The sequence below is a fragment of the Leucopleurus acutus genome, assembly GCF_964270905.1.
Source record: "Leucopleurus acutus genome assembly, chromosome: 4".
In the NCBI taxonomy this organism is placed as follows: Eukaryota; Metazoa; Chordata; class Mammalia; order Artiodactyla; family Delphinidae; genus Leucopleurus; species Leucopleurus acutus.
In genome coordinates, this window is record NC_139146.1 from 75,883,018 (window position 1) to 75,909,215 (window position 26,198).

The following is a 26,198-nucleotide window of genomic DNA, read 5'->3' on the forward strand; positions in this document are numbered from 1 at the left end:
AAGAAAGCTGTAGTAGCAATACTCATATCAGATAAAATAGATTTTAAAATAAAGAATGTTACAAGAGACAAGGAAGGACACCACGTAATCATCAAGGGATCAATTGAAGAAGAAGATATAACAATTATAAATATATATGCACCCAACATAGGAACACCTCAATACATAAGGCAACTGCTAACAGCTATAAAAGAGGATATAGACAGTAACACAGTATAGTGGGGGACTTTAACACCTCACTTACACCAATGAACAGATCATCCAAACAGAAATACTAAGGAAACAGAAGCTTTAAATGACACAATAGACCAGATAGATTTAATTGATATTTATAGGGCATTCCATCCAAAAGCAGCAGATTACACTTTCTTCTCAAGTGCTCATGGAATATTCTCCAGGATAGATCGTATCTTGGGTCACAAATCAAGCCTTGGTAAATATAAGAAAATTGAAATCATATCAAGCATCTTTTCTGACCACAACGTTATGAGATTAGAAATGAATTACAGGGAAAAAATCGTAAAAAACACAAACACGTGGAGGCTAAGCAATACGTTATTAAATAACCAAGAGATCACTGAAGAAATCAAAGAGGAAGTAAAAAAATACCTAGAGACAAATGACAATGAAAACACGATGATCCAAAACCTGTGCGATGCAGCAAAAGCAGTTGTAAGAGTCAAGTTTATAGCTATACAAGCCTACCTCAAGAAACAAGAAAAATCTCAAATAAACAATCTAACCTTACACCTAAAGGAACTAGAGAAAGAACACACAAAACCCAAAGTTAGTAGAATGAAAGAAATCATAAAGATCAGAGCAGAAATAAATGAAATAGAAACAAAGAAAACAATAGCAAAGATCAATAAAACTAAAAGCGGGTTCTTTGAGAAGATAAACAAAATTGATAAACCTTTAGCCAGACTGATCAAGAATAAGGAGAGGACTCAAATCAATAAAATTAGAAATGAAAAAGGAGAAGATACAACAGACACCACAGAAATACAAAGCATCCTAAGAGACTACTACAAGTAACTCTATGCCAATCAAATGGACAACCTAGAAGAAATGGACAAATTCTTAGACAGGTATAACCTTCCAAGGCTGAACCAGGAAGAAATAGAAAATATGAACAGACCAATCACAAGTAATGAAATTGAAACTGTGATTAAAAATCTTCCAACAAACAAACGTCCAGGACCAGATGGCTTCACAGGTGAATTCTATCAAACATTTAGAGAAGAACTAACACCCAGCCTTCTCAAACTCTTCCAAAAAATTGCAGAGGAAGGAACACTCCCAATCTCATTCTATGAGGCCACCATCACCCTGATAGCAAAACCATACAAAGATACTACAAAAAAAGAGAATTAAAAAAAAAAAGAGAGAATTACAGACCAGTATCACTCATGAATATAGATGCAAAAATCCTCAACAAAATACTAGCAAACAGAATCCAACAACACATGAAAAAGATTGTACACCATGATAAAGTGGGATTTATCCCAGGCCTGCAAGGATTCTTCAATATACACAAATCAATCAATGTAATACACCATATTAACAAATTGAAGGAGAAAAACCATATGGTCATCTCAACAGATGCAGAAAAAGCTTTTGACAAAATTCAACACCCATTTATGATAAAAACTCTCCAGAAAGTGGGCATAGAGGGAACCTACCTCAACATAATAACGGCCATATATGACAAACCCACAGCAAACATCATTCTCAATGGTGAAAAACTGAAAGCATTTCCTCTAAGATCAGAACAAGACAAGGATGTCCACTCTCACCACTATTATTCAGCCTAGTTTTGGAAGTCCTAGCCACAGCAGTCAGAGAAGAAAAACAAATAAAAGGAATACAAGTTGGAAAAGAAGAAGTAAACCTGTCACTGTTTGCAGATTTTATTATACTATACATAGAGAATCCTAAAGATGCCACCAGAAAACTACTAGAGCTAATCAATGAATTTGATGAAGTTGCAGGGTACAAAATTAATGGACAGAAATCTCTTGCATTCCTATACACTAATGATGAAAAATCTGAAAGGGATATGAAGGAAACACTCCCATTTACCACTGCAACAAAAAGAATAAAATACCTAGGAATAAACCTACCTAGGGAGACAAAAGACCTGTATGCAGAAAACTATAAGACACTGCTGAAAGAAATTAAAGGTGATACAAACAGATGGAGAGATATACCATGTTCTTGGATTGGAACAATCAATATTGTGAAAATGACTATACTACCCAAAGCAATCTACAGATTCACTGCAATCTCTATCAAATTACCAATGGCATTTTTTACAGAACTGGAACAAAAAAATCTTAAAATTTTTATGGAGACACAAAAGACCCCAAATAGTCAAAGCAGTCTTGAGGGAAAAAAACGGAGCTGGAGGAATCAGACTCCCTGACTTCAGACTATACTACAAAGCTACAGTAATCAAGACAATATGGTACTGGCACAAAAACAGAGATATAGATCAATGGAACAGGATAGAAAGCCCAGAGATAAACCCATGCACCTATGGTCAACTAATCTATGACAAAGGAGGCAAGGATATGCAATGGAGAAAAGACAGTCTCTTCAATAAATGGTGCTGGGAAAACTGGACAGCTACATGTAAAAGAATGAAATTAGCACACTCCATAACACCATACACAAAAGTAACTCAAAATGGATTAGAGACCTAAATGTAAGACCAGGCACTATAAAACTCTTAGAGGAAAACAGAGGAAGTACACTCTTTGACATAAATCACAGCAAGATATTTTTTGATCCTCCTCCTTGAGTAATGGAAATAAAAACAAAAATAAACAAATGGGACCTAATGAAACTTCAAAGCTTTTGCACAGCAAAGGAAACCATAAACAAGACCAAAAGACGAAAGGACAACCCTCAGAATGGCAGAAAATATTTGCAAATGAATCGACAGACAAAGAATTAATCTCGAAAATATATAAACAACCCATGCAGCTCAATATTAAAAAAAAAAAAAAACCCAATCCCAAAATGGGCAGAAGAACTGGATAGACATTTCTCCAAAGAAGACATACAGATGGCCAAGAAGCACCTGAAAAGCTGCTCAACATCACTAATTATTAGAGAAATGCAAATCAAAATTACAATGAGGTATCACCTCACACCAGTTAGAATGGGCATCATCAGAAAATCTACAAACAAATGCTGGAGAGGGTGTGGAGAAAAGGGAAGCCTCTTGCACTGTTGGTGGGAATGTAAATTTATACAGCCACTATGGAGGACAATATGGAGGTTCCTTAAAAAACTAAAAATAGAATTACCATATGACCCAGCAATCCCACTACTGGGCATATACCCAGAAAAAACCATAATTCAAAAAGAGTCATGCACCACAATGTTAATTGCAACACTATTTACAATAGCCAGGTCATGGAAGCAACCTAAATGCCCATCGACAGATGAATGGGTAAAGAAGAGGTGGTACATACATACAATGGAATATTACTCAGCCATAAAAAGGAACAAAATTGGGTCATTTTTCGAGACGTGGATGAATCTAGAGAGTGTCATACAGAATGAAGTAAGTCCGAAAGAGAAAAACAAATGTCGTATATTAACGCATATATGTGGAACCTAGAAAAATGGTACAGATGAACTGATTTGCAGGGCAGAAATTGAGACACAGATGCAGAGAACAAACTTATGGACACCAAGGGGGGAAAGTGACATTGATATTGGGATTGATACATATATACACTAATATGTATAAAATGGATAACTAATAAGAACCTGCTACATAAAAAAAAAGAAAATTTAAAAAAATCACATTAAATAAGACATTGGTTTTTCTTTCTTCCTCTAATGAGATTTGTTTGAGTAGGAGTCATCTAATGGAATCATATTTGTTAAACACATTCTCTTTGAATTAATCAGCTGGTATTTGTTAGTTCTTTTTCTAGGAAGAGAATTCAAGATCTTTCTAGGCCTAAGAAACAATGGGGAGCCCCAGATAGGTAAGGCAATATTATGTAGTCTTGTGTGTGATGATGTATTCCTTACATTAAGTAGGTAAGTATTATTCTTACCTGTCCACTAACTGGATCCACTGAATCAATATTTTCACCTCAGTTGAGTCAACACATAGAAGGCAAACCCTAGGTCATTGATTCTCAAATTTGACTGCACACTGGAATCACCTGGAAAATTTTAAAACTGACTGATGCTTGAGTCCTGTTCCCAGAAATCCTGACTCATTTGGCCTGGGGTGCAGCATAGGCTTCAGGAGTGTTAAAAGCTCCCCAGATGATTCCAATACGCTGATGGCTAGTGAAAACACAGAGAGAAAAGCTCCCCAGATGATTCCAACCGCTGTCCCAGGGCATTATTCCACACTCACGTGAAACACTTGTGTCTATCCTCCAAGTTCAACTTTGTTGCTTCTAACAGCTGGTCCTGCTGTCTCTAAGCCCCTGCCTAGAGCATATCTGTGTTCTAGATTTCCAGCAGGCTGGACCCACTGTCTTTCCACTTTTGGTCACAGGACTCCCCCTTTTCTTTTTTGGCTCCCGAGTGAAGCCTGATTTTTTTTTTCTTTTTTCTGATTTCCTATTGCTTTTTTATTTTTTAAATTAATAGATTTTATTTTTTAAAGCAGTTTTAGATTTACAGAAAAACTCAACAGAAGTACAGAGAAAGTTTCTATATTACCACCCACTAGTTTCCCCTGTTATTAACATTATTATCTTGCATTAATGGGATACACTTATTACAATTAATGAATGAATATTGACACATTATTATTCACAAAAGTCTGTAGTTTACATTAGGGTTCACTTTTTGTGTTGTACAGTTCTATGGGTCTTGACAAATGCATAATGTCATATATTCATTACTACATTATTATACAGAATAGTTTCAGTGCCCTAAAAATTACCTGTGCTCCACTTATAGATCCCTTCCCTCTCTCCCTCTTCTTCAGACCCCTGGTGACCACTGATCTTTTAACTATATCTATAGTTTTACATTTTCCAGATTGCCATATAATGTTGGAATTGTACAATGTGTAAATTTTTCAGACAGGCTTCTTTCACTTAGAAATAAGCATTTAGGGTTCCTCCATGGCTTTCATTTCAGTAGCAATTTCTTTTTAGCATTGAGTAATATTCTGTAGTCTGGATGTACCATAGTTTATCTGTTCACCTACTGAAGGACATGTTGGTTGGTTCTGATTTTTGGCAGTTTTGAATAAAGTTGTTATAAATATTCATATGCAGGTTTTGTGTAGATACAAGTTTTCACCTCATTTGGGTAAATACCTAGGAGTGCAATTACTGGATCATATGGTAAGAATATGATCTTAGCTTTGTCAGAAACTACGAAACTGTCTTCCAGAGTGTCTGCACCATTCCCACCAGCAATGAATGAAAGTTCCTGTTGCTCCACAGTGTCATCAGTGGTTTATATTTTAGCCCTTCTAATAGGTGTGTAGTACTATCTTATTATTTTAATTTGCAATTCCGTAATGACATGATGATGAGCGTATTACATATGCTTATTTGCCATCTGTATATTGTCTTTTGTAAAGTGTCTATTCAGATCTTTTGCCCACTGATCGGGTTGTTTTCTTATTGTTGAATTTAAAGAGTTCTTTGTATATTTTGAATACCAGTATTTTATCAGATGATATAGACTGAATGTTTATGTCCCCTTAAAATTTATATGTTGAAATCCCAACCCCCAGTGTGATGGTATTTGGAGGTGGGGCGTTTGGGAGTTGATTAGGTCTGACCACCTGGTACAGTGCTTTACCCAAACTGGGAGCACAGTGTAGATAAGTGGCATGCCCATTTTTTGCTGACCTGACTATAAATTACAGTGTTAATTACATGTTGGCAGAAATAGAACTATCTCTAATAGGTTCATTTTTGGTCAGCATCTTTTAAGACAGTAGATACAACAGTCTTGTTCTTACTTCCATAAGTAGTTTATTCAGCTTCTGATGTCAGGAAACTGTAAAATTTTGTAATAGAGATAGTTCTTGAAGTGAAGTAAAATTAGTAGAGAAGACATCAAGAGCCTTTTCTAAGATGCCAATTAGCAGTGAATTTCTTACCATTATATTTTTCTGCTTTTTAACAGAAAACTGTTTTGGGGAAATCAAGATCCTATTCGCCCTGTTTCCCGGAATGCTTTGAACGCTCAACTGACCAAAAGACTTGAGAACCTTGCCCAGCCTAAGGAAGTCTCCCACGAATATGTACCTAACAGGTTAGTATTTGTGTGTTATCAGGAACACAAATTTATTGGGGATTAGGGATTCTATATCTGTTTCCAATCTGATGCTACAGTAAAACTTTTCCAGAGCAACATCTAATATTTAGCTGTTGCAGACTTGTATTATATTTTATAGTGTCTTGGCTTATCACAATTTTGATTTTTTAATAAAATAAGGTAGTATGCAAGGATATGTACCATATATAACACTGTTGTGGGTGAACTTATTTGTGCATGAAACTGTGAATTTTGTATACCACCCATGGGCATGGTTACCATAAGTTAATTAGGGCATCTAAAGGTAATAATGTTAACACTTTTGACGCCCATTGCAAATTTGTTTTTGGTGCATGTTTGTTGAATGACTGGACTTTCTGCTGGTTGGCTCTTTGAGGAAAGATGGTGAGGTGTAGGGAAGATGGGTACAGGCAGTGAGGGAGTTTAAAGTAAAGAAAAAAGTGAAGATGCTATTATTTATCTGAAATTTGGTTTCCATGATAATTGAGGTAGCCATTTCTCTCCTCTTTCAATATACAACTTTAGTCAAAAGTCAGCAAACTTTTTCTGGAAGGGACCAGATATAAAGTTGGCCATTAAATATCTGCAGCAACTACTCAACTCTGGGAAAGCAGGTACAGACATATGTAAACCGAGAATGCCTGTGTTCCAATAAAATTTTAGAATTTTTGCATCTGTGTTCATGAGGGATATTGGTCTGTAGTTTTCTTGTAATATCTTTGTTTTTTGTAATGTCTTTGTTTATGGCAATGCTGTCCTCATAGAATCAATCGGAAAATGTATAGAATTGGCACTTATTACTTCTTCTCTGTGGGCTCCAATTACACATTAGGCTGCTTGGATTTGTCCTACAGCTCATTGAATCTGTTCTCTTTCCCTCTCTTTCTGTTTTATTTCTCTCTGTGTTTCCACTAGCCGTTTTCTCTGTAGTATATAATATACTATGAATCCTATCCAGGGTAATTTTTATTTCATGTGTCATAGTTTTTATCACTAGAAGTTCAATTTGGGTATTTTTTATATCCTATCTCTACTTGCTCAATTTTTTAATCTCCTTGCCTACTAATTCTATACTATGTCATTTGTGGGTCTGTTTCTAGGGATTGATTTTTCTCATTATTGGTAATAATTTGCTGCTTTTATATGTTTGCTGCTTTTTTTATATGTGGGAAATGCTTATGCTATAATATTAAGTGAAAAAAATTAAATAGAAAACTGTATTATGATATGATCCTCTTTTTATTTTTAATAATGTTTATTCATCAAACATGTCATGATCTTTACCATCTCAAGACCTTATTCATATTTCTCCCTCTGCCTGCAATGCTTACAATGACTAAGACTTTCTGGTCCTTAGGTCTCAGCATAGGTCTCAGCTTTTCAGAGGGACTTTCCTGACTGCTCTTCTCCACATAACATTCCACCTCCTCACAAACCTACTCGGAAAGCCTCTATCTCTGTTGCATAGCCAGTGCCCTTCATAGCACTTATCACAACTATCTACCGAATTTTTGCTATTCTCCTCCCAACATAGAGAAGAAGCTCCAAGAAAGCAGTGATTTTGTGTCTGTCTTACTTTCTGCTCTCTCCTTAGTGCCTAACAGTGCCTGGTGCTCAATAAGTATTGAGTGTATGAGTCAGGAAATATTTTTCCAAAGTATTGTTGTCTCTGAATGGCAGGATAATATATGCTTTTTGTTTTTCTCTCTTAAACTTTTCTTGCTCTTACAAAGTTTCTGTAATGAATATTTATCTCTTTTACAATGAGAAAAATGCAGAGTACTCTATATTAAAATAATATTTGAGTAGCTGCTACATTGATGGAATGGTGAGACTTGGGTGTGTAAATGACTACAAGACAGGAGAAGCACCTAAAGGCAGCAGCTATACATTCTATTAATATACAGTATCTATAAGCAGAAAAGATATATACACATGAAACTTAGAATTAATATACAAGTTAGTTAATAAAATTTTATTTGAATAGTGCTTTGTAACTTAATTAAATGACTTATATTCTCTTATTTAATCTTCATAACCACCATAAGATGTATTATTTTCTCCATCTTCTAGAATGTTCATGTACTTCTAGTTGTTGGCAGAGTAAGGCATAAGTATTATGGTTTGATGTTAGCCACTCCCACCTCAGAGAATGTTGAATAATTGAGTTATGTCTCTGGTGTCCTCCCATCTTTCTTCTTCTTCTTTTTTTTGTTTGTTTGTTTTATTTGCTTTGCTTCTTGGACTTCTACCCTTTGCCCTACTCTCCAAGAGCATCTTTCTTTTGTGCTGCTCACTCCTTCCTTCCACCCACTGTGCCCTCCTTTCTTGGGTCTGATCTCTTCCAAATGCCCCCCTGTTCAAAATCACCTCTTCCTTCTCTGTCTCCAATTCCCAAACTGAACTCCCAGTTCCTGCAAAAGGCAAATCCCAGGTAAGTGCTGGAGGTTCTCTGCCTGTCAGAGCTTGGCTGTGTATGTGGGTGGCAGTGGCTGAGTCAGCTCTGTCAGGCAGTAGAGCCAGGGCTGCATAGTCTCAAGCCCCTTAAAAGCAGATGTGTGATGGTATAGATGGGTCTCAAGTCTGAGTGGTCAAAAGCAAGGGAAATACAGGCTTAAACCCAGACCAAGGCTTATATTAGCAACCAGCAGACAGAAACCTGGGCAGATGAACGCAGAGCCATATCTATGAATGTCCTAAAGGAGCAGAGGTCCTTTGGAAAATAATAGAAGCAGGAGTGGGACTACGATCTAAATTAACGCCAGGTTAAAGTAGTCAATATCACTTCTTTTTCCACTAATGATAATATTTTGATAAAGGAAAGATTGAAGGGCAGGAGTGATAAGAAGAACAATATTATTATCTTAAATAAAATCTTAATAAACAGAACCTGATAATGATTAAATAATCTACAAACCATGATCAAGTAGCATTTATTCCTAAGCTCAGAGGTCTTTAACATAAAGAAAAGCATCATGTAATTTATCCTATTAACTAAAAATTTAGTAAAAATATTTAAATTGTCTATGTAGATGCTAAAGAAAATATTTTATTTAAAAAGCAGCAAATTTTCTCTTCATCAGGGTAATTTTTGGTCTATTTAGAAAATGAACTTTATTTATTACTGAAAATTGTCTGTTTTAGAATAGGATATTAGAAGACAGCTGAAAACTTGATGGCTTATAACTGTTTCTAATTTCTCCCTATGTAGAAAATAGCTCAGCAGCGAAGGGATAAACTGTCATACCCACTCCCCTAGACCTGGGGGATGGGGGTCAGTGTTGGAAATTACTATGGTAATTTGAATTCATGTCTGTTTCGTTCACTTCTTTTCTCTTTTACAACTTGCAGGGTTCAGTATTATTACAGCTGCGGTAGAGAGTCTGTAATCTGGGAGATCCCTTCTCCTGCACTGCTTGGCCAACCTTCCAAAAGGATCCAGAAGCTGGCACAGCCCAACAGATTCAAGAAAGGGTATCTAATAAATAGGTAAAGTACCTTGAGAATCTCCATAAATTCTCATCTAATTTGGTGAATGTCACAATATTGTTGTTCTAATTTTAGTGTCTGCAATTTCATAAAATAGAAGTCCACTTGTGTTTCAAAGCATCAGGGTGAAAAATCAAATATTTGCAGCAATTGTGGGTAATCAGAAGATCATCATCAATAATTACATTTGACTCAAATTGTAGTGAAGCTAAAATTCACACTAAACTTACCGCTGTCAGCCAATTTAAAAATATGCAAATGAAACATTACAGGTTTTTTCAATTCATGTTCTCTTGCGCCTCTGTGACTGCAAATGCTCTTCCTTCTGCTTTAAATTCTGAAATTCTCCTTGTCTTTAAAAGACAGATTAGGAAATTCCCTGGTGGTCCACTGGTTAGGACTTCATGCTCTCACTGCTGAGGGCCTGGGTTCAATCCCTGTTGGGGGAACTAAAATGCCATAAGCCATGCAGCATGGCCAAAGAAAAAAAGAGCTTAGGTGTTACTTTCCACATGGGAGTTAAGATTGTGATAAGATTATTGGAAAAAATGTTAGGTTGCATTAGTGGAATATGTACACTGGACACGTTCCACCAAGTGTGGAGTGTGATAGTACTACTGTACACTACTTTAATCAGAACACATTACATATATGTGTCCACTTATGGATGTTATACCTGAAGAAACTGATAATAAATTTGAGGCTATTCAGAGGTGACGAATGAGATGTTGATTCTTCTGGAAGCTGTTATATGAACAATAGTTAAGAGAAATAATATGTTTAGCTTAGAGAAGACACCTAAGTAGCAGTGATAGCCATGTTTCAAGGGTCAGCATCTGAAAGAGGAAAGGGAAGTCAAAGTAAAATTACTTAGAACTAGAAGTAGAACAAGGAATTTACAGAGCAGCTGATGTCAGCTAAGTGTAGAAAAATCTTTCTGGTAGCTATGCAGTAATGGAGGCGTTTATTTGGAAAGGTCAACTGCCAACTCCACCCAAATCCCTGAAAATGTTCAAGCACAAACTGGAATGATGACTGTACATGGATTTTAGAAAAGATTCCTGTATTCAGGCATAGGTTGAACTGGACAACTTGAGTCTTTTTCCATCATAGAATCCAGCAAAAGTGGCCCAATTCCTCCACAAAATTTGCTTATTTGTCAGTTTATTAAATAAAATCTGTTAAGTTAGTTAAAATATGCATGTAAATCTGGTAAAGATCTGTATCTGTAAACTAGAAGAATACTTTAATTATCTGTTACCAATTTTTGAGACATCTGAGATTGACATTTCATATAAGTGAAACCCCCTTGAGTGCTAAAACTTCCTGTATTTTTAGAAGTTTGTTTCCCTGCTTTCCTAAGGAGATTCTTTTGATACTGAACATACATGTAACCTTTTTCCATTGGCTTGAGATATTTATTATGAATATCAACTATCACATAATGATTTAATTTGGTAAACCTCTCAGAAAGTGTTTAAGTATGAAGCACATTACTTAGGCTAAGTGGTCTGACCTCTTTAGATTATGATATTCACTTTTCATAGCTTTCCTGTCATTTCTCTTTTTATTGGGAGAATAGTCTGTAAGTAGCCTCTTTTCTGATCTTTTGTGCTCTGGAAACAGATAACCAAGCTTGTTCAGAATTGTATGAGGGGGAAAATGCAAGTGCTTAATGAAGACACACAGGGTTGTCCAATAAATGTACTACATGAGCCTGGACTTTGTGACATATATTTTAGCTGATTCACTAGAGGGCTCAACAGTAGATTTGAACAGTCAGAAGAAAGAATCAGCAAACTTAAAGATAGGTCAGTGAAGATGATCAAGTCTGAGGAACAGAAAGAAAAAAGAATAAAATAAAATAAACAAAGCCTCAAAGCCCTGTAAGACAGCATCAAGGGTATTAACATATTGATAATGGGAATTTCATAAAGAGAGTAGAGAAATAAAGGGGCAGAAGGAATATTTAAAGAAACAATCGCCAAAAGCTTCCCAGTTTAGATGAAAAACAACCTTCACATCCAGGTAACTCAACAAACTCCAAGAGTGATATACTCAAAAAGATCTACAACCTGACGCATCATAATCAAACTGTCCACCATCAAAGACAAAGAGAGAATCTTGAAAGCAGCAAGAGAAGTGACTCATCATATGCAAAGGATCTGCAATAAGATTAACAGGTGACCTCTCATCAGAAACCATAGAGGCCAGAAGGCAGTGGCATGACATATTTAAAGCACTGAAAGAAAAATACTGTCAGCCAAGAATACTCTAGCTAACAAAATTATCCTTCAAAAATAAAAGAAATTAAGACATTTCCAGTTAAACAAAAACTGAGAAAATTCATCACAGCAGACCTGCTTTACAGTAAATACTAAAGGGAGTCCTTCAGGCTAAAATGAAAGGACACTAGACAATAACTTGAATCCACATGAAATAAAGAAATAAAATTGAGTTAACTACATAGGTAAACATAAAAGATAGTATACATGTATTTTTCTGTTTGTAACCCTTTTATTCTCCTACATAATTTAAAGGACAGCTACATAGGACTTCCCTGGCAGTCCAGTGGTTAAGACTCCATGCTCCCAATGCAGGGGGCGCAGGTTCAATCCCTGATCAGGGGATGAATATCCCACATGCCGCGTGGCATGGGCAAAAAAAAAAAAAGACAACTGCATAAAGCAATAATTATAAATCTGTGTTGATGGACATACAATGTATTAAAAAACAGCCCAAAGAGGGGAGGGAATGGAGTGATATTAATCTGAATTAGATTGTTATAAGTTAAGATATACAGGGTAACAACTAAGAAAATAATTTTTAAAATATAGTACAAGAAATAACAAGGAATTTAAAGGGTACACTAGAAAATATCTAACATGGAAGAAGGGAGGAATGGAGGAATAGAGGAATAAAAAGATGTAACATGTGAAAAACAAAAGCAAAATGGCAAGCATAAATTCCATGTTATGAGTAATTGCATTAAATGCAAATGAACTGTCCAATCAAAAGGCAGGGATTGACAGAATGGTTTAAAAGAATGTACTCAGTAGTATGCTGTCTATAAGACACATACTTTAGATTCAAAGAAATATATAAGCTGAAAGGAAAAGGACGAAAAAAGATATACTATGAAAACTAACTGAAGTGAGTGGATATACTCATATTGGACGATTAGACTTTAAGACAAAGAAGGACATTTTATAGTAATGAAATGGTCAATCCATTAGAGGACTATAACAATTATAAACGTATATATACCTAACAACAAGAACCCAAAATAGATGAAGCAAAACCTGGTAGAATTGAAAAGAGAAATAGATAATTCAACAAGTTCAGTTTTTCAATACTGTACTTTCAATAATAGAAAGAATAACAAGCAGAAGATCAACAAGGAAATAGAAGACTTGAACAATACTATAAACCAAAAATATCTAATTGACATTTATAGGACACTATACCCAACAATAGCAGAACACACATTCTTCTCAAGTGCACATGGAATATTCTCTAGGATAGATCATGTATTAGGTCATAAAACAAATGTCAATAAATTTATAAGAATTGAATTCATACAAAATCTGTTCTCTGACCACAATGATGAAATTAGGAACCAATAGCAGAAGAAAAAATTTAAATATGTGTAATTAAATACACTCCTAAACAAACAATGGGTCAAAGAATAACTGGCTTTGATATTAATAAAATGAAAACAATATACCAAAACTTATGAGATACAGCTAAGGTAGTGATTAGTGGGAAATTTTAGCTGAAGATACCTACATAAAAAATAAAAAAGATTGCAAATTGTAACCTAATCTTCCATCTTAAGAGATTACAAATGGAAAAGCAAACTAATTCAAACAAGCAGAAAGAAGGAAATTATAAAGATTAGTGTGGAAATGAATAGAAACCAGAAAGACAGAAAAATCAACAAAACTGAAAGTTGGCTCTTTGAAAAGATCAACAAAACAAACCTTTGGCTAGACTTATCAAGACAACAAGACAGAAGGCTCAAATTACTAAAATCATGAAAGAAAGAAGGGACCTTTCTAAGGAATCATTTGCAAAAGAAGGGTTGCAAATTGATCTTATATAGAGAAAAAAGTATTATAAGGGATTACTATGAGCAATTGTAAGGCCAACAGATTAGATAACATAAACGAAATGGACAAATTCCTAGAAAGACAAACCACTGAAACTGACTGAATAATAGAAAATCTCACCAGACCCATAACAAATAAAGAGATTTAATCAATACTTTTTAAAAACTTCCTATGAACAGCTCAGGAACAGATGCCTTCATTGATGAATTCAATGATATGCTTAGAGAAGCCCTAGACCAATCCTGCAGATTCTTCCAAAAGGTAGGTCACTTCCCAACTCATTCCATGAGGTCCATGTTACCCTGATACCAAACCAAAAAACGTTTGTAATGACAAGAGAAGAAAATGACAGACAATATCTCTTATGAATATATGTGTAACAATTCATACCAAAATACTACCAAACCAAATCCAAATATACATGCAGCAATCCACACCAAAATACTACCAAAACATATCAAACAATATATAAAAATAATTATGCACCATGACCAAGTTGGATTTATTCTAGGAATACAAGAATATGTTGAGTTCAACATACTAAAATCAATGTAATACACCAAATTAATAGAATAAAAACCCCAAAACTACATGATTACCTGAATAGACTCAGAAAAAGCACTTAACAAAATTTAACACATATCATACTCCACAAACTAGGTAGAGAAGTGAACTTCCTCAGCTTGATAAAGGGCATCTACAAAGAGCCCACAGCTATCATCATAATTAGCGGTGAAAGACTAAAACCTTTCACCCTAAGATCAGGAATAAGACAAGAACATCAGCTCTCACCACTTCTATTCAACATCATACTAGAGGTTTGAGTCAGGGCAGTTAGGCAAGAGAAAGAAATAAAGCTATTCAGGTTGTAAAGGAAGAAGTATTGATAACTCTCTACTCATAGATGACATGATCTTATATATAGAAAACCTCAGGGAATCCACATGAAAACGATTAGAGCTAATAAATTAGTTCAGGAAGGCACAGAATCCAAGATCAATATACAAAAATCAATTGTATATCTATCCACTAGCAATGAACAATCTGAAAATAAAATTAAACAGTTCCATTTACAGCAACGTCAAAAAGCACAAAACAATACGTGCAGTGGAATATTAGCCTTAAAAAGGAAGAAAATTCTGACAAATGCTACAACATGGATGAACCTTGAGGACATTATGCTAAATGAAATAAGCCAGTCACAAGAAACCAAATATGACTCCACTTATACACAGTACCAACTGTAGTCAAATTCATACACAGAAAGTAAGATGGTGGTTTTCAGGGGCTAGGGGGTGGGGAGAATGAGGAGTTGTTTAATGGGTATAGAGATTTGCATGACAAAAATTGTTCTGGAGGTTGGTTGCACAACTATGTGGATACATTTAATGCTACTGTACTATACACTGAAAAATGGTGAAGATGGTAAATTTTATGTTATATATATTTTAATATAATTAAAAATAAAAGAACAAAATACTGAGGAATAAACTTAACAAAAGAAGTGCAATGTACGTACACAGAAAGCTACAAACATTGTTGAAAGAAATTGAAAATTTAAATACATAGAAAGACATTCTCTGTTCATGGATTAGAAGTCTTAATTTTGTTATGATGACACTTCTCACCAAATTGATCAACAGATTTAGTACAATCCCTATTAAAAGTCCAGCTCTCCTTTTTGGGTAGAAATTGACAAGGTGATTCTAAAATTCATACAGAAATGCAAGAGACCTAGAATAGCAAAAACAATCTTGAAAAAGAATAACAAAGTTGGAAGACTTACAGCTTCTGATTTGAAAACTTACTAAAAAGCTACAGTAATCAAAACAGTATTACTGGCATAAGAATAGACATATAGATCAATGGAATAGAATTGAGAGTCCAGAAATAAACCCTTATGGTATATGTCAGTTGATTTTTGACAAGGATGCCTAGACAGTTTAATTGAGGAAGACTAGTCTTTTAAACAAATGGTGCTAGGATAACTGGATATCCACATGCAAAAGAATGAAGTTGAACCCCTACTTCACACCATACACAAAAGTTAATTCAAAATGGATCACAGACCTAAATATGAGAGCTAAAATTATAAAACTCGTAGAAGAAAACATAGGCATATATCTCTATGACCTAAGCAGTGGTTTCTTAGATATGACACCCAAAACACATGTGACAAAAATACAATAAATTGGACTTCATTAAAAGTAAAAACTTTTGTGCATCAAAGGACACTCTCAAGGGAATGAAAAGACAACTCGTAAATTGGGAGAAAATATTTGCAGATCATATATCTGATAAGAGACTAGTATTCAGAATATATACAAAGAATTCTTAATACTGTTCAAAAAAAGACAAATAACCCAATTTAAAAAATAAGCAAAGGACTTGAATAGACATTTCTCCACAGAAAATATACAAGGAAGAAGAAGCACATGAGAAGATGCTAAATATCATTAGTCATCTTGGAATTGCATGTTAAAACCCTGAGATTCTACTTCACACCTCTAGAATGACAATAATAATGTTTAATAAAGAGAAAATTACTTGGAGAGGATGTGGAGAAATTGAAACCCTCATATATTGCTGGTGGGAATGTAAACTGGTGAAGCTTACGTGGAAAATAGTTTTCCAGGTCCTCAAAATGTTAAACATAGAATTATCATATGATCAGCAACTCCACTCCTAGGCATGTACCCAAGACAGTTGAAAACATATGTTCACACGAAAGCTTGTACATGAATATTCACAGCATCATTCCAAAATAGCCAAAAAGTGGAAGCAACTCAAATGTTCATCAATGGTTGCATGGATAAACAAAATGTGACAAATCCATATAATGGGATATTATTCAACCATAAAAGGAAAGACATACTCATACATGATTCTTAAAAATATGCCAAGTGAAGGAAGCTAGACACAATACGTGACATATTTGTATGATTCCATGTATTTGAAATTTCCAGAATAGGCAAATTCATAGAGACAGAAAGTAGATTACTAGTTCCTAGAGGTGGGGAGGGGCTGGGGAGGGGGTAATAGGATGGGATTTTAATAGGTATGGGATTTCTCTTTAGGGTGTTGAAAACGTTCTGAATTTAGGTAGTGGTGATGGTTGCACAATTTTGTGAATGTTCTAGAAAGCATAGAATTGTACACTTTAAAAGGGTAACTTCTATGGTATGTTAACTATATATCAAGTTTTAAAACTAACAGACTACCCCTAGAGGGTAATCATATTTATTTGAGAAAACCTTTTTCCATATTAGGTTTGTAGGTTTGTTGGTTGATAGGTTTCTGTTCTGGGAAAGGAGTATGTGGGGAAACCACCTATGATAATCGGTCAGGTTGCTGGGAGTTATGTCCAGCACTATCTCAAACTGCACTGCAGAGGAGACTGGCCATCACAGAGGGTTCTTGGTAGTGACTGGAATTTTTATCTCAGGGTTTTAATAGGAGGTTTTGGTAGGAAGTGAGGTGTTTTTTAAACTGCAAGCCTCAACCTATCAGTGGATCATGAAATCAATTCCAGTTGTTGTTTTTATGAAATCAAATGAAAATTTAAAAATCAGAATGCATTGCCTAGGGAAAGCATCGTTTCATGATCATTTTGTTTCAGATACACAGATTTACATATATTGTATCACAATATAAAATGTACTTCTTACTGTGGATCATAGTAAAACAACTTTAAGAAACACCAATCTAGTAGAAAGAACACTAATGATTATGGGAAAAGATGTTCCTAAGATAGAAACAATAAATATAATTGATTGGAGGTTGATTATAGCAATGAAGAATGCAGTTATTGTTCCTCCAGTGATTATAATATTTCATGTTCCATTTGCATATAGGCCCTTCAGTGATTACTTAAGAGATTCTCTTCAAATCTCTGATCCTTCTCCCCGGATATTACAACTCTCAATACCCAAAGTCACAAATCCAAACTATGTTCCTCCAAGAAGCGTAAGTGGGTCCATGTGAAAGAAACAGTTCCTGATGCACTTTGTAACATGTAGCGTGTTTGTAACTGTAATGTGCTCCCCTCTTATTTCTAGGTGTGTATTTTCCTTTTCTTCATGTTTATTTTCCCCTCTTATCAAATGAATTTTTCTGACTATCTGCCCTGTGCCTAATGTATCAGTCAGGATTTGATGAGAGAAGCAGAACCACAATGCATATTATAGAATTAACCTTAAGCAATTGTGGGAGCTGATGAGAAGTCTATGGAAGACTGTTACAGCAGCTGGGACTTGGGTCTGGTCATAGATCTAGAAGAAATGAGAGAGACTAGGGGTAGTTCAGCAGTCCCCTAGAAGATATTTACTTCAGGAGAGGCAATTATAGGAGAGTCTTGCCTGTTCAGACAAGGGAGGAAGGGCTGATTCTATTGGTAAGGAAGGCTCAGTTATGTTCAGGGTTTCAAAGTCTCCCCTTCATTGGAATGTGCCCTTATGTTCCGATTCCAATTTTTAAGGTCCAGTTCCTTCTCAATCATTGCCCTAACTTTAATATAGGAGACCATATAAGTTTGGGAATTCAATTTGTGCTGTAATTCACCCACTCACAGAATTAGATTTTGAGCTTGGTTTTGAGAATTTTCAGTCCTGTGACCATTAAAGATAAGGGTTTCTTTTGGGTAAGTCACAAAAACTTTCTGGTCCCTTAACTATGCCTTAAGGTGGGAATTTAAAGGCCTGAGCTGGTAATTTCTTTCCTCAAGTTCTCCAGTGCACTTAGAAGCAATGAGCCCACCTCACTATACCTCTTTATTTCACTAAAATGATCTCTGTCAGCAGCTGCTTGATTACCAAGTCTCGCTTTCTGTTTTGTCAGTGCATGCCACAGATTACCAGTGTCTTTTTTTTTTTTTAAACGACTGGCAATAGGATCATTAATAGCTTTAAATCTAATCTGCTCAGAAAACAAATTCCAGATGGTCTAGAACCAGTACGGGCATACCTCAGAGATATTTTGGGTTCAGTTCTAGACCACCCCAATAAAGCAAATATTGCAGTAAAGCAAGTCACACAAACTTTTTGCTTTCCCAGTGCATATAAAGGTTATGTTTACACTACTGTAGTCTATTAAGTGTGCAATAGCATTATGTCTAAAAAAACAATGTACACACCTTAGTTAAAAAAATACTGCTAAAAAATCTTAACCATCATCAGAGCCTTCAGTGAGTTGTAATCTTTTGCAATAGTAATGTCAAAGATCACTGATCACATATCAGCATAATATAATAAAAATGTAAAAGTTTGAAATATTGTGAGAATATTTCTGACACAGAGATACAAAGGGAGCAAATGCTGTTGGGGAAATGGTGCCCATAGACTTGCTTGATGCAGGGTTGCCACAAAACTTCAATTTGTGAAAAACGCAGTATCTGCAAAGTACAATAAAACACAGTATGCCTGAACAAAGAACCCATCCTTAAAGTTCTGATCTGGTTATCTGTTGCTTTATACCAAACCACCCCCAAACTTAGTGATTTTAAACAACAGCCAGGGGGGAGGAGCCAAGATGGCGGTGTGGGAAGCTGCGGAGTGGGAAGCTGCGGAGTTAGCTCTGCCCACAACTAGGGCACCTGCTGGCCGCTGGTGGGGGACTCTAACCACCAAGGAGACGGGAGGAATCCCAGAGTGAACCAGTAGGATGTAGGGGGACTGAGGGAGGAGAAGTGGAGGCCAGAGAAGATCGGCACTCCTGAGGCCGGGGAGATCAGGAGAGGCAGGCGGGAGGGACTCTCCGGGAAGAGCGGGAGAGGAGCAGCGGGTGATCACCTGGCCCACTGGGGCCACAGAGCCTGCTGAGCTCCCAAGCTGGTTCCCCCCCTCCAAAGCCCCATCCAGGCCGCGTGGGTCCTGGGGGCATAGGAGGGAGGCCAGGGAGATCAGGAGTGGCAGCGGGGAGGGGCCATCCAGGAGAAGTGGGAGAGGACCAGAGGGTGATTGCCCTGCTCACTGGGGCCTGGGGAGACTGCTGAGCTCCCAGGCCAGTTCCCTGCCCTCCAAGGCCCCCCACCATTGGTCCTGAGGGCATAGGAGGGAGGCCAGGAGATCAGGAGAGGCAGGCAAGAGGGGCCCTCCCGGACCCCAGACCGGAGGAGTGGGAGAGGAGAGGAGGGAGTTTGCCCCGCCCACTCGAGCCCAGGAAGCCTGTTGGGCTCCCAGGTGAGGTCTCCTGCCCTCTGAGACCAGGGGTAGGGGGCACGCCTGGGCCCTTTCTGTTCCTTGAGCCTAAGCCCCACCCCCACAGCCCACAGGGCCTTTTTCAGCCCTGTGGTTCCTGAGCATAGGCCCCACCCACCACCCAAAACTTGCCCTTGCTTAGGCCCCGCCCTCAACAGCCAAGGCCTTTCATGACCTCTTTTTTTTTTTCTTTTCTTTTTAGCATTCAGCAAGTATTATTAAAATGAAGGGAGATTTATGGATGACACTTTGTAACAATCAGGAACTGTTGATTAATAAAGTTAGTTCGTTATTCTCCTGAAACCTAGGCAGCAATGAGAATTGTCAGACGGATCATTTTACTCATTATTTTTGATTAATGCACCCAGATTCTCTGACTCTGAAGGGAAAAAAAAAAACCTCCTCCTCTTTTTCACTATTGTGGTACTAACATACCTTCCGGTTGTTGATTCATCTATTTTTGCATTCTTTCTAACATATCTGTTAGTTTCCTAGTCTAATTTTATGTTTTACTTTGTTATTGTTTGTTTTTTTTTTACCACCCCACGTGGCTTGCGGGATTTTTTTTTTTTTTTTTTTCGGTACGCGGGCCTCTCACTGTTGTGGCCTCTCCCGTTGCGGAGCACAGGCTCCGGACGCACAGGCTCAGCGGCCATGGCTCACGGACCCAGCCGCTCCGTGGCATGTGAGATCTTCCCGGACCGGGGCACGAACCCGTGTCCCCTGCATCGGCAGGCAGACTCTCAACCACTGTGCCACCAGGGAAGCCCAATTCTAGCAGTTTTTGACAGTGACTTTTAAGAGTCCTAAATAATGCTTGATTTGGTTTCCAAACTTAATTAAATACCTTCAAATACTTTATAAATACATTAAATTTGATTTCTTTTTAAAGTATTTTATTTCAACCATCTACATTAACAAAACCTTCTCAAATATTAAATAATTATTAAAAATCTAATACTTTAAACTTATAAATATAGTGAACCTGAAGTTTTTTAACGTTGTAAGAATTGATATTGACTAAGGTTCTTGGACTCTTTAATCAATAGAAATTGATAAGAGGCCAGATGAGAAATTCAGGTAAGGCTTTACTGGGACTCGTGCTATAGCAGGAGGGAGGGAAAACAAGTAACACATGCCCTTGCTCACTCCCTGAGAGGAGGCGAGCTGGTCCCTTAAACAGGGTGAAGATAGGGGCCAATAGGTGGATCGGGCCGGGGGGGTGGCATACGTGGTGGGCCCACCCTCTTGGTGGTGCTGGGTACAGGGATCATGCATAGTACCCTACTTTTGCTCCTGGTACCTCAAAAGTGGCAGCTGGGTTTTGGCCTTTTTGTATGTTCTTATTGTGCATAATTTGCCCCAACTGCGCATGCGCGCAGTTCTTTTTAGTCCCTTTTAGTTTATTTGTATTCTGTTGCTCCAGGAGGCATTTGTCAGGGTGGAAGCACTACAGTCAAGGGTCTCAGGTCCCAGCCAGTCTCAGAATGACATAAATTTAAGATTTCAACTTAATGTCATAATTCTAAACAGTTACTCTGTTATATATTTCAAATTGCAATTGTAGTGTTATCACTCTTACAGGCCACATTCTCTTAAAACATATACCTGCTTTTTATTTTTTATTTATTTTTATTTATTTATTTTTTTGTGTGGTACGTGGGCCTCTCACTGTTGTGGCCTCTCCCATTGCGGAGCACAGGCTCCAGACACGCAGGCCCAGCGGCCATGGCTCACGGGCCCAGCTGCTCCGCAGCATGTGGGACCTTCCCGGACCGGGGCATGAACCCATGTCCCCTGCATCGGCAGGCGGACTCTCAACCACTTCACCACCAGGGAAGCCCCCTGCTTTTTATTTTAATAATATACACTTATTTTTTGTTTTAACAATAATTTCAAATTTACTGAAAATCTGCAAAAGTTAAAGTCCATTGGCTTTATCATTCTCTCTCCTCCGTGGTGTGTGTGTGTGTGTATATTTAATCTTTTCCCTGAATCATTTTTGAAAGTTAATGACAGACATCATATACCCCTTTTCCTCAGTACTTCAGTGTGTGTTTCCTAACAAGAGGACATTATCTTATATAACTACCATACTGTTATCAAGATCAGGAAATTTAACATTGGTATAATACTATAACTAATCTATGGTCCCTGTTCAAATTCCATCAATTCTTGCACATATTTATTATTAAGACAAAGTATTAATTCTATGAATTTGATTTTCTTAGGTTTTTGACAGTTAATTCTAAATCTTCTCAGAGTTTAAAAATAACACACACTCACAAAAGAAATCAAGTTACTATTACAGGTACCTGAGGTTACTTGCCACCAGAGACTTTGTATGGGTACACTGTAGGAAGTCCTTTTACCTCTATGAATGTCATACCAAGTCTCTTTTTTTTTTTTTTTTTTTTTGCGGTACGCGGGCCTCTCACTGTTGTGGCCTCTCCCGTTGTGGAGTACAGGCTCCGGACGCGCAGGCTCAGCGGCCATGGCTCATGGGCCCAGCCGCTCCGCGGCATGTGGGATCTTCCCGGACCAGGGCACGAACCCATGTCCCCTGCATTGGCAGGCAGATTCTCAACCACTGCGCCACCAGGGAAGCCCCCCAAGTCTCTTTTTATAATAGCTGTTAGGACTACAAAACTTAAAAAGAAAGGGGTTGGTTTCATAGCTCACTTAATCCATAACTATTTTAATGAGATCTATTTTATTATAAAATTAATATTTTGTAAAATAAATAATTAATATATTATGTGCAGTAAAAAAAAAGGCAGCCCAAATAATGCAAGTGAATATGTAAATAAAAATCACTTTTGTTGTAACACATTTTCGGACTTCATGTGAATCACCTCAAAAATGTTCATACCCTTGATTCAGTCATTTTACTTCTAGAATTTTTATTCTCAGAAAATAATCAAGATTGAGAATGATGGGGGAGAGACATGTTGGTATAATGACCTCATGGATTAGGAGAAATTTCATTTCTCCGATTATTAATAAAGTCATATCGTTCTCTACATTTATTTGCCATGTGTATTTTCCTTTTCTAAATTTGTTCATGGCTTTATTTTTCTACTGGTCTGTTCATTTTTTATTGATTCACAAAATTCTTTACATCTTAGGGATATTAATCCTTCATCTGTTATATATGATGTGCATATTTTTCCCAGCTTGTAACTTAAAGTTTGGGGTTATAATTTATATAATAATAATATATATAATATACTAAAATTATAATATATGTATAAAATTTTAAATGTATAGATCTTGTATAGTTTAATAAGCTTTTAACAAATATATATACCCATTCATTAACCACCATAATCAAGATACAAGAATAAGTATTATTCTTGACTGAGAAGCCCAAATGATCTTTTCTCTTTATTTTGTTAATGTGCATACTTCTGTGCATAGTTGCTTAGAGTTGTTTTTTTGGTTTTGTTTTGTTTTTGCGGCATGTGGGCCTCTCACTGTTGTGGCCTCTCCTGTTGCGGAGCACAGGCTCCGGACGCGCAGGCTCAGCGGCCATGGCTCACGGGCCCCTCCGCTCCGCAGCATGTGGGATCTTGCCGGACCGGGGCATGAACCCGTGTCCCCTCGGACTCTCAACCACTGCACCACCAGGAAAGCCCAGACATTTTGAATTTGATTTCCTAATATTTTAGTGAGGAACTTTGCATCTATGTTCATGATGGATAGTGATCTATAGTTAAAAATATATCTGTTGAGTTTGGGAATTAGGGTTATGTTGGTCTTGTAAAATGAGTTGAGAAGTATTTCCTGCTTTTTTATTTTCTGTATATTTGTGTAAGATTCATGTTATTTCTTCCTTAAATATTTGAGATAATTTACCCTTAAATCAATCTGGGCTTAGTGTTTTCTTTATGGGGTGGTTTTTAATTATGAATTAAATTTCTTCAGGTATTCCTTTAGGGTATAGGTCAAATCAGATTTTTTATTTCTGCTTGTGTCTGTTTTGTATTTTAAAAGAATTTGTCCATTCTTCTATGTTGAATTTATTTGCATAAAGTTTTTAATGGTAATATATATATTTTTCTCTTTAAGAGCTTTAAGATATATAGTGGTGACGCTTTAATTCCTGTTTGTTAATTTGTTTTCTCTTTTTATTTCTTGATCAGACCTGCTAGGGATTAACAAATTAGCTTTATTAATCTTTCCAAAGAGTCAGCTTTTGTATTTGTTTATTTTTTTCTCAACTGTTTTTAAGAATTTCTTTTACCATTTCTTATAGAGTGGATCATTCAGTTTTTGTTACTCTGGAAATGTTCTCATTTTATTTTTATTTGTAAAGGATATGTTTGTTGGATATGCAAACATATTTTAGGTTGATAACGCTTTAGAGTATCTTTTCATGATCTTCTGGCCTCCATGGTTTCTGGTGAGATGCCAGCTAAAATTATAATTTTTACTCTATATGTAATGTGTCTTTTTCCTTTGGCTATTTTAAGATTTTCTCTTTATCTTTGGTTTTTAGCAGTATGGCTAAATTTGCCTACATACAGTTTTCTTGGTATTTGTCCTACCTGTGGTTCCCTGAAATTCAAGGATTTGTGGGATGTTGCTTTCAATCAAATTTTTCAATAGTTCTGCTATCATTTATTCAGACTTTTTTTCTGTGTCATTCTTTCTCTGAGGCCTCTAGTTATACCTGTGCTATATCATCATATTCTATACCATAGATCACTGAGGTTGTTTTATTTTTTTTCAATATTTTTCTCTGTATGCTTTATTTTAAATAATTTATATTCACCTCTACTCAATGGCATCAGTTCTTTTTACCACAATGAACAATCTTCTGTTAATCTCATCCAATGGATTTTTAATTTAGATGCTGTGTTTTTCAGTTCTTGGATTTCCATTTGGTTTTTTAAAAATATATATAATTTACATATTTCTCTTGGACCTTTAATCTCTTCACTCATTGTATCCATCTTTGGACCCCATTCAAGTTTCACTTATTTTTCCTCTATAATATCCTTTATAGAGGAATAATCCAGTTCAAAATCATGTGTTGTCAAGTATCTTTAGTCTCCTTCAGTCTGGAATGGTTCTTCAATCGTTTTTTGCCTTGTTGACCTTGAACACTATTGAATATTACCATCCAGTTATTTTATAGAATAGCGGACAAACTGAATTTGTCTGAATGTTTCTTGTAATTAGGGTAAGATTATGAATCTTTGGTGTTTATTCACATACATACACACATTTTCATCTATATTTATTTCCATATCGATTTATATATGATTTTTCACCTTTACCTCCAATTCTGATCCAACACTACTGAGTTTATTCTTTTCCTCCCTTGCCTTATTTGTAATGCTTGTCTCTGAAAGTTAAAAACCTGGCTCCCATTACCCTTAATACATGTCCTCTCTGTGTATAATCATTCCCCCATCTCTGCTGTCTTCTCTTTCTGCATATGGGCTCTTACACCCTGCACTATGCCACTCAGTCTCTGACACTTCATACTGGGAGGCCCCTTCCCAAAGCTCTGATCTCTTACTGGTATCTCTGATATCTCAATCCCTCTTACTTGGTCGACCCTTCTCTTGATGCTCTGGCCCTAACATCCTGCTATGGGCCACTGTGCCTTCTCCCTTCCCACCAGACTGAGACACCCACCTTGCTTTGCTCTCCCAAATGATCAGGAAGGGGCGAGGATGAACTGCTTTCCTTCTTTCAAGAGTCTTATCCTGTCTAGTTTCTGCCTACTTCTGATTTCTTTCCAGTGCCTTCAAAAAGTTCTGTTTTGTTTTGTTTTGTTTTCAGTGTTTTATTCAGAGTCTCTAACTGTTATAGGCAAGAAGATTAGTTCAATACAAGCTACTCTGCTATTACTGGAAGCAGAACTCTAATTTGCCTTTTAATTTTGTTTTGGTTATCTTGAGGTTAAAATTTTATGTGTGGTAAAACCCATAATCTTATTATTTTGAGGTTTCTTCCATTGCTTTATGATTAGAAAATTCTACCCCAAAAGAATTCAGAAAATCACCCCCAGTAGTGTGCTTGTACTGGCTCACAAGAGCTGATGGTACACATCTCTTTCTAACTTTGCATTTAGTGAGATCCATCACCTTCATAGTTTGAAACT

The 26,198-nt window shown here is 36.5% G+C and overlaps 1 protein-coding gene across 1 annotated transcript in view; it reads left to right on the top strand.

Annotated features, from left to right (window-relative positions):
• Window positions 1-26,198, top strand: part of SPMAP2L (sperm microtubule associated protein 2 like) — a gene marked incomplete at both ends in the record, with an annotated part of 57,620 nt that overhangs the window by 23,870 nt on the left and 7,552 nt on the right. Inside the window, 4 exons of the mRNA XM_082838911.1 lie at window positions 3,942-4,007; window positions 6,133-6,261; window positions 9,637-9,774; window positions 17,741-17,852. Coding sequence (XP_082695037.1) covers window positions 3,942-4,007; window positions 6,133-6,261; window positions 9,637-9,774; window positions 17,741-17,852 — 445 coding nt within the window. The remainder of the gene's footprint in view (window positions 1-3,941; window positions 4,008-6,132; window positions 6,262-9,636; window positions 9,775-17,740; window positions 17,853-26,198) is intronic.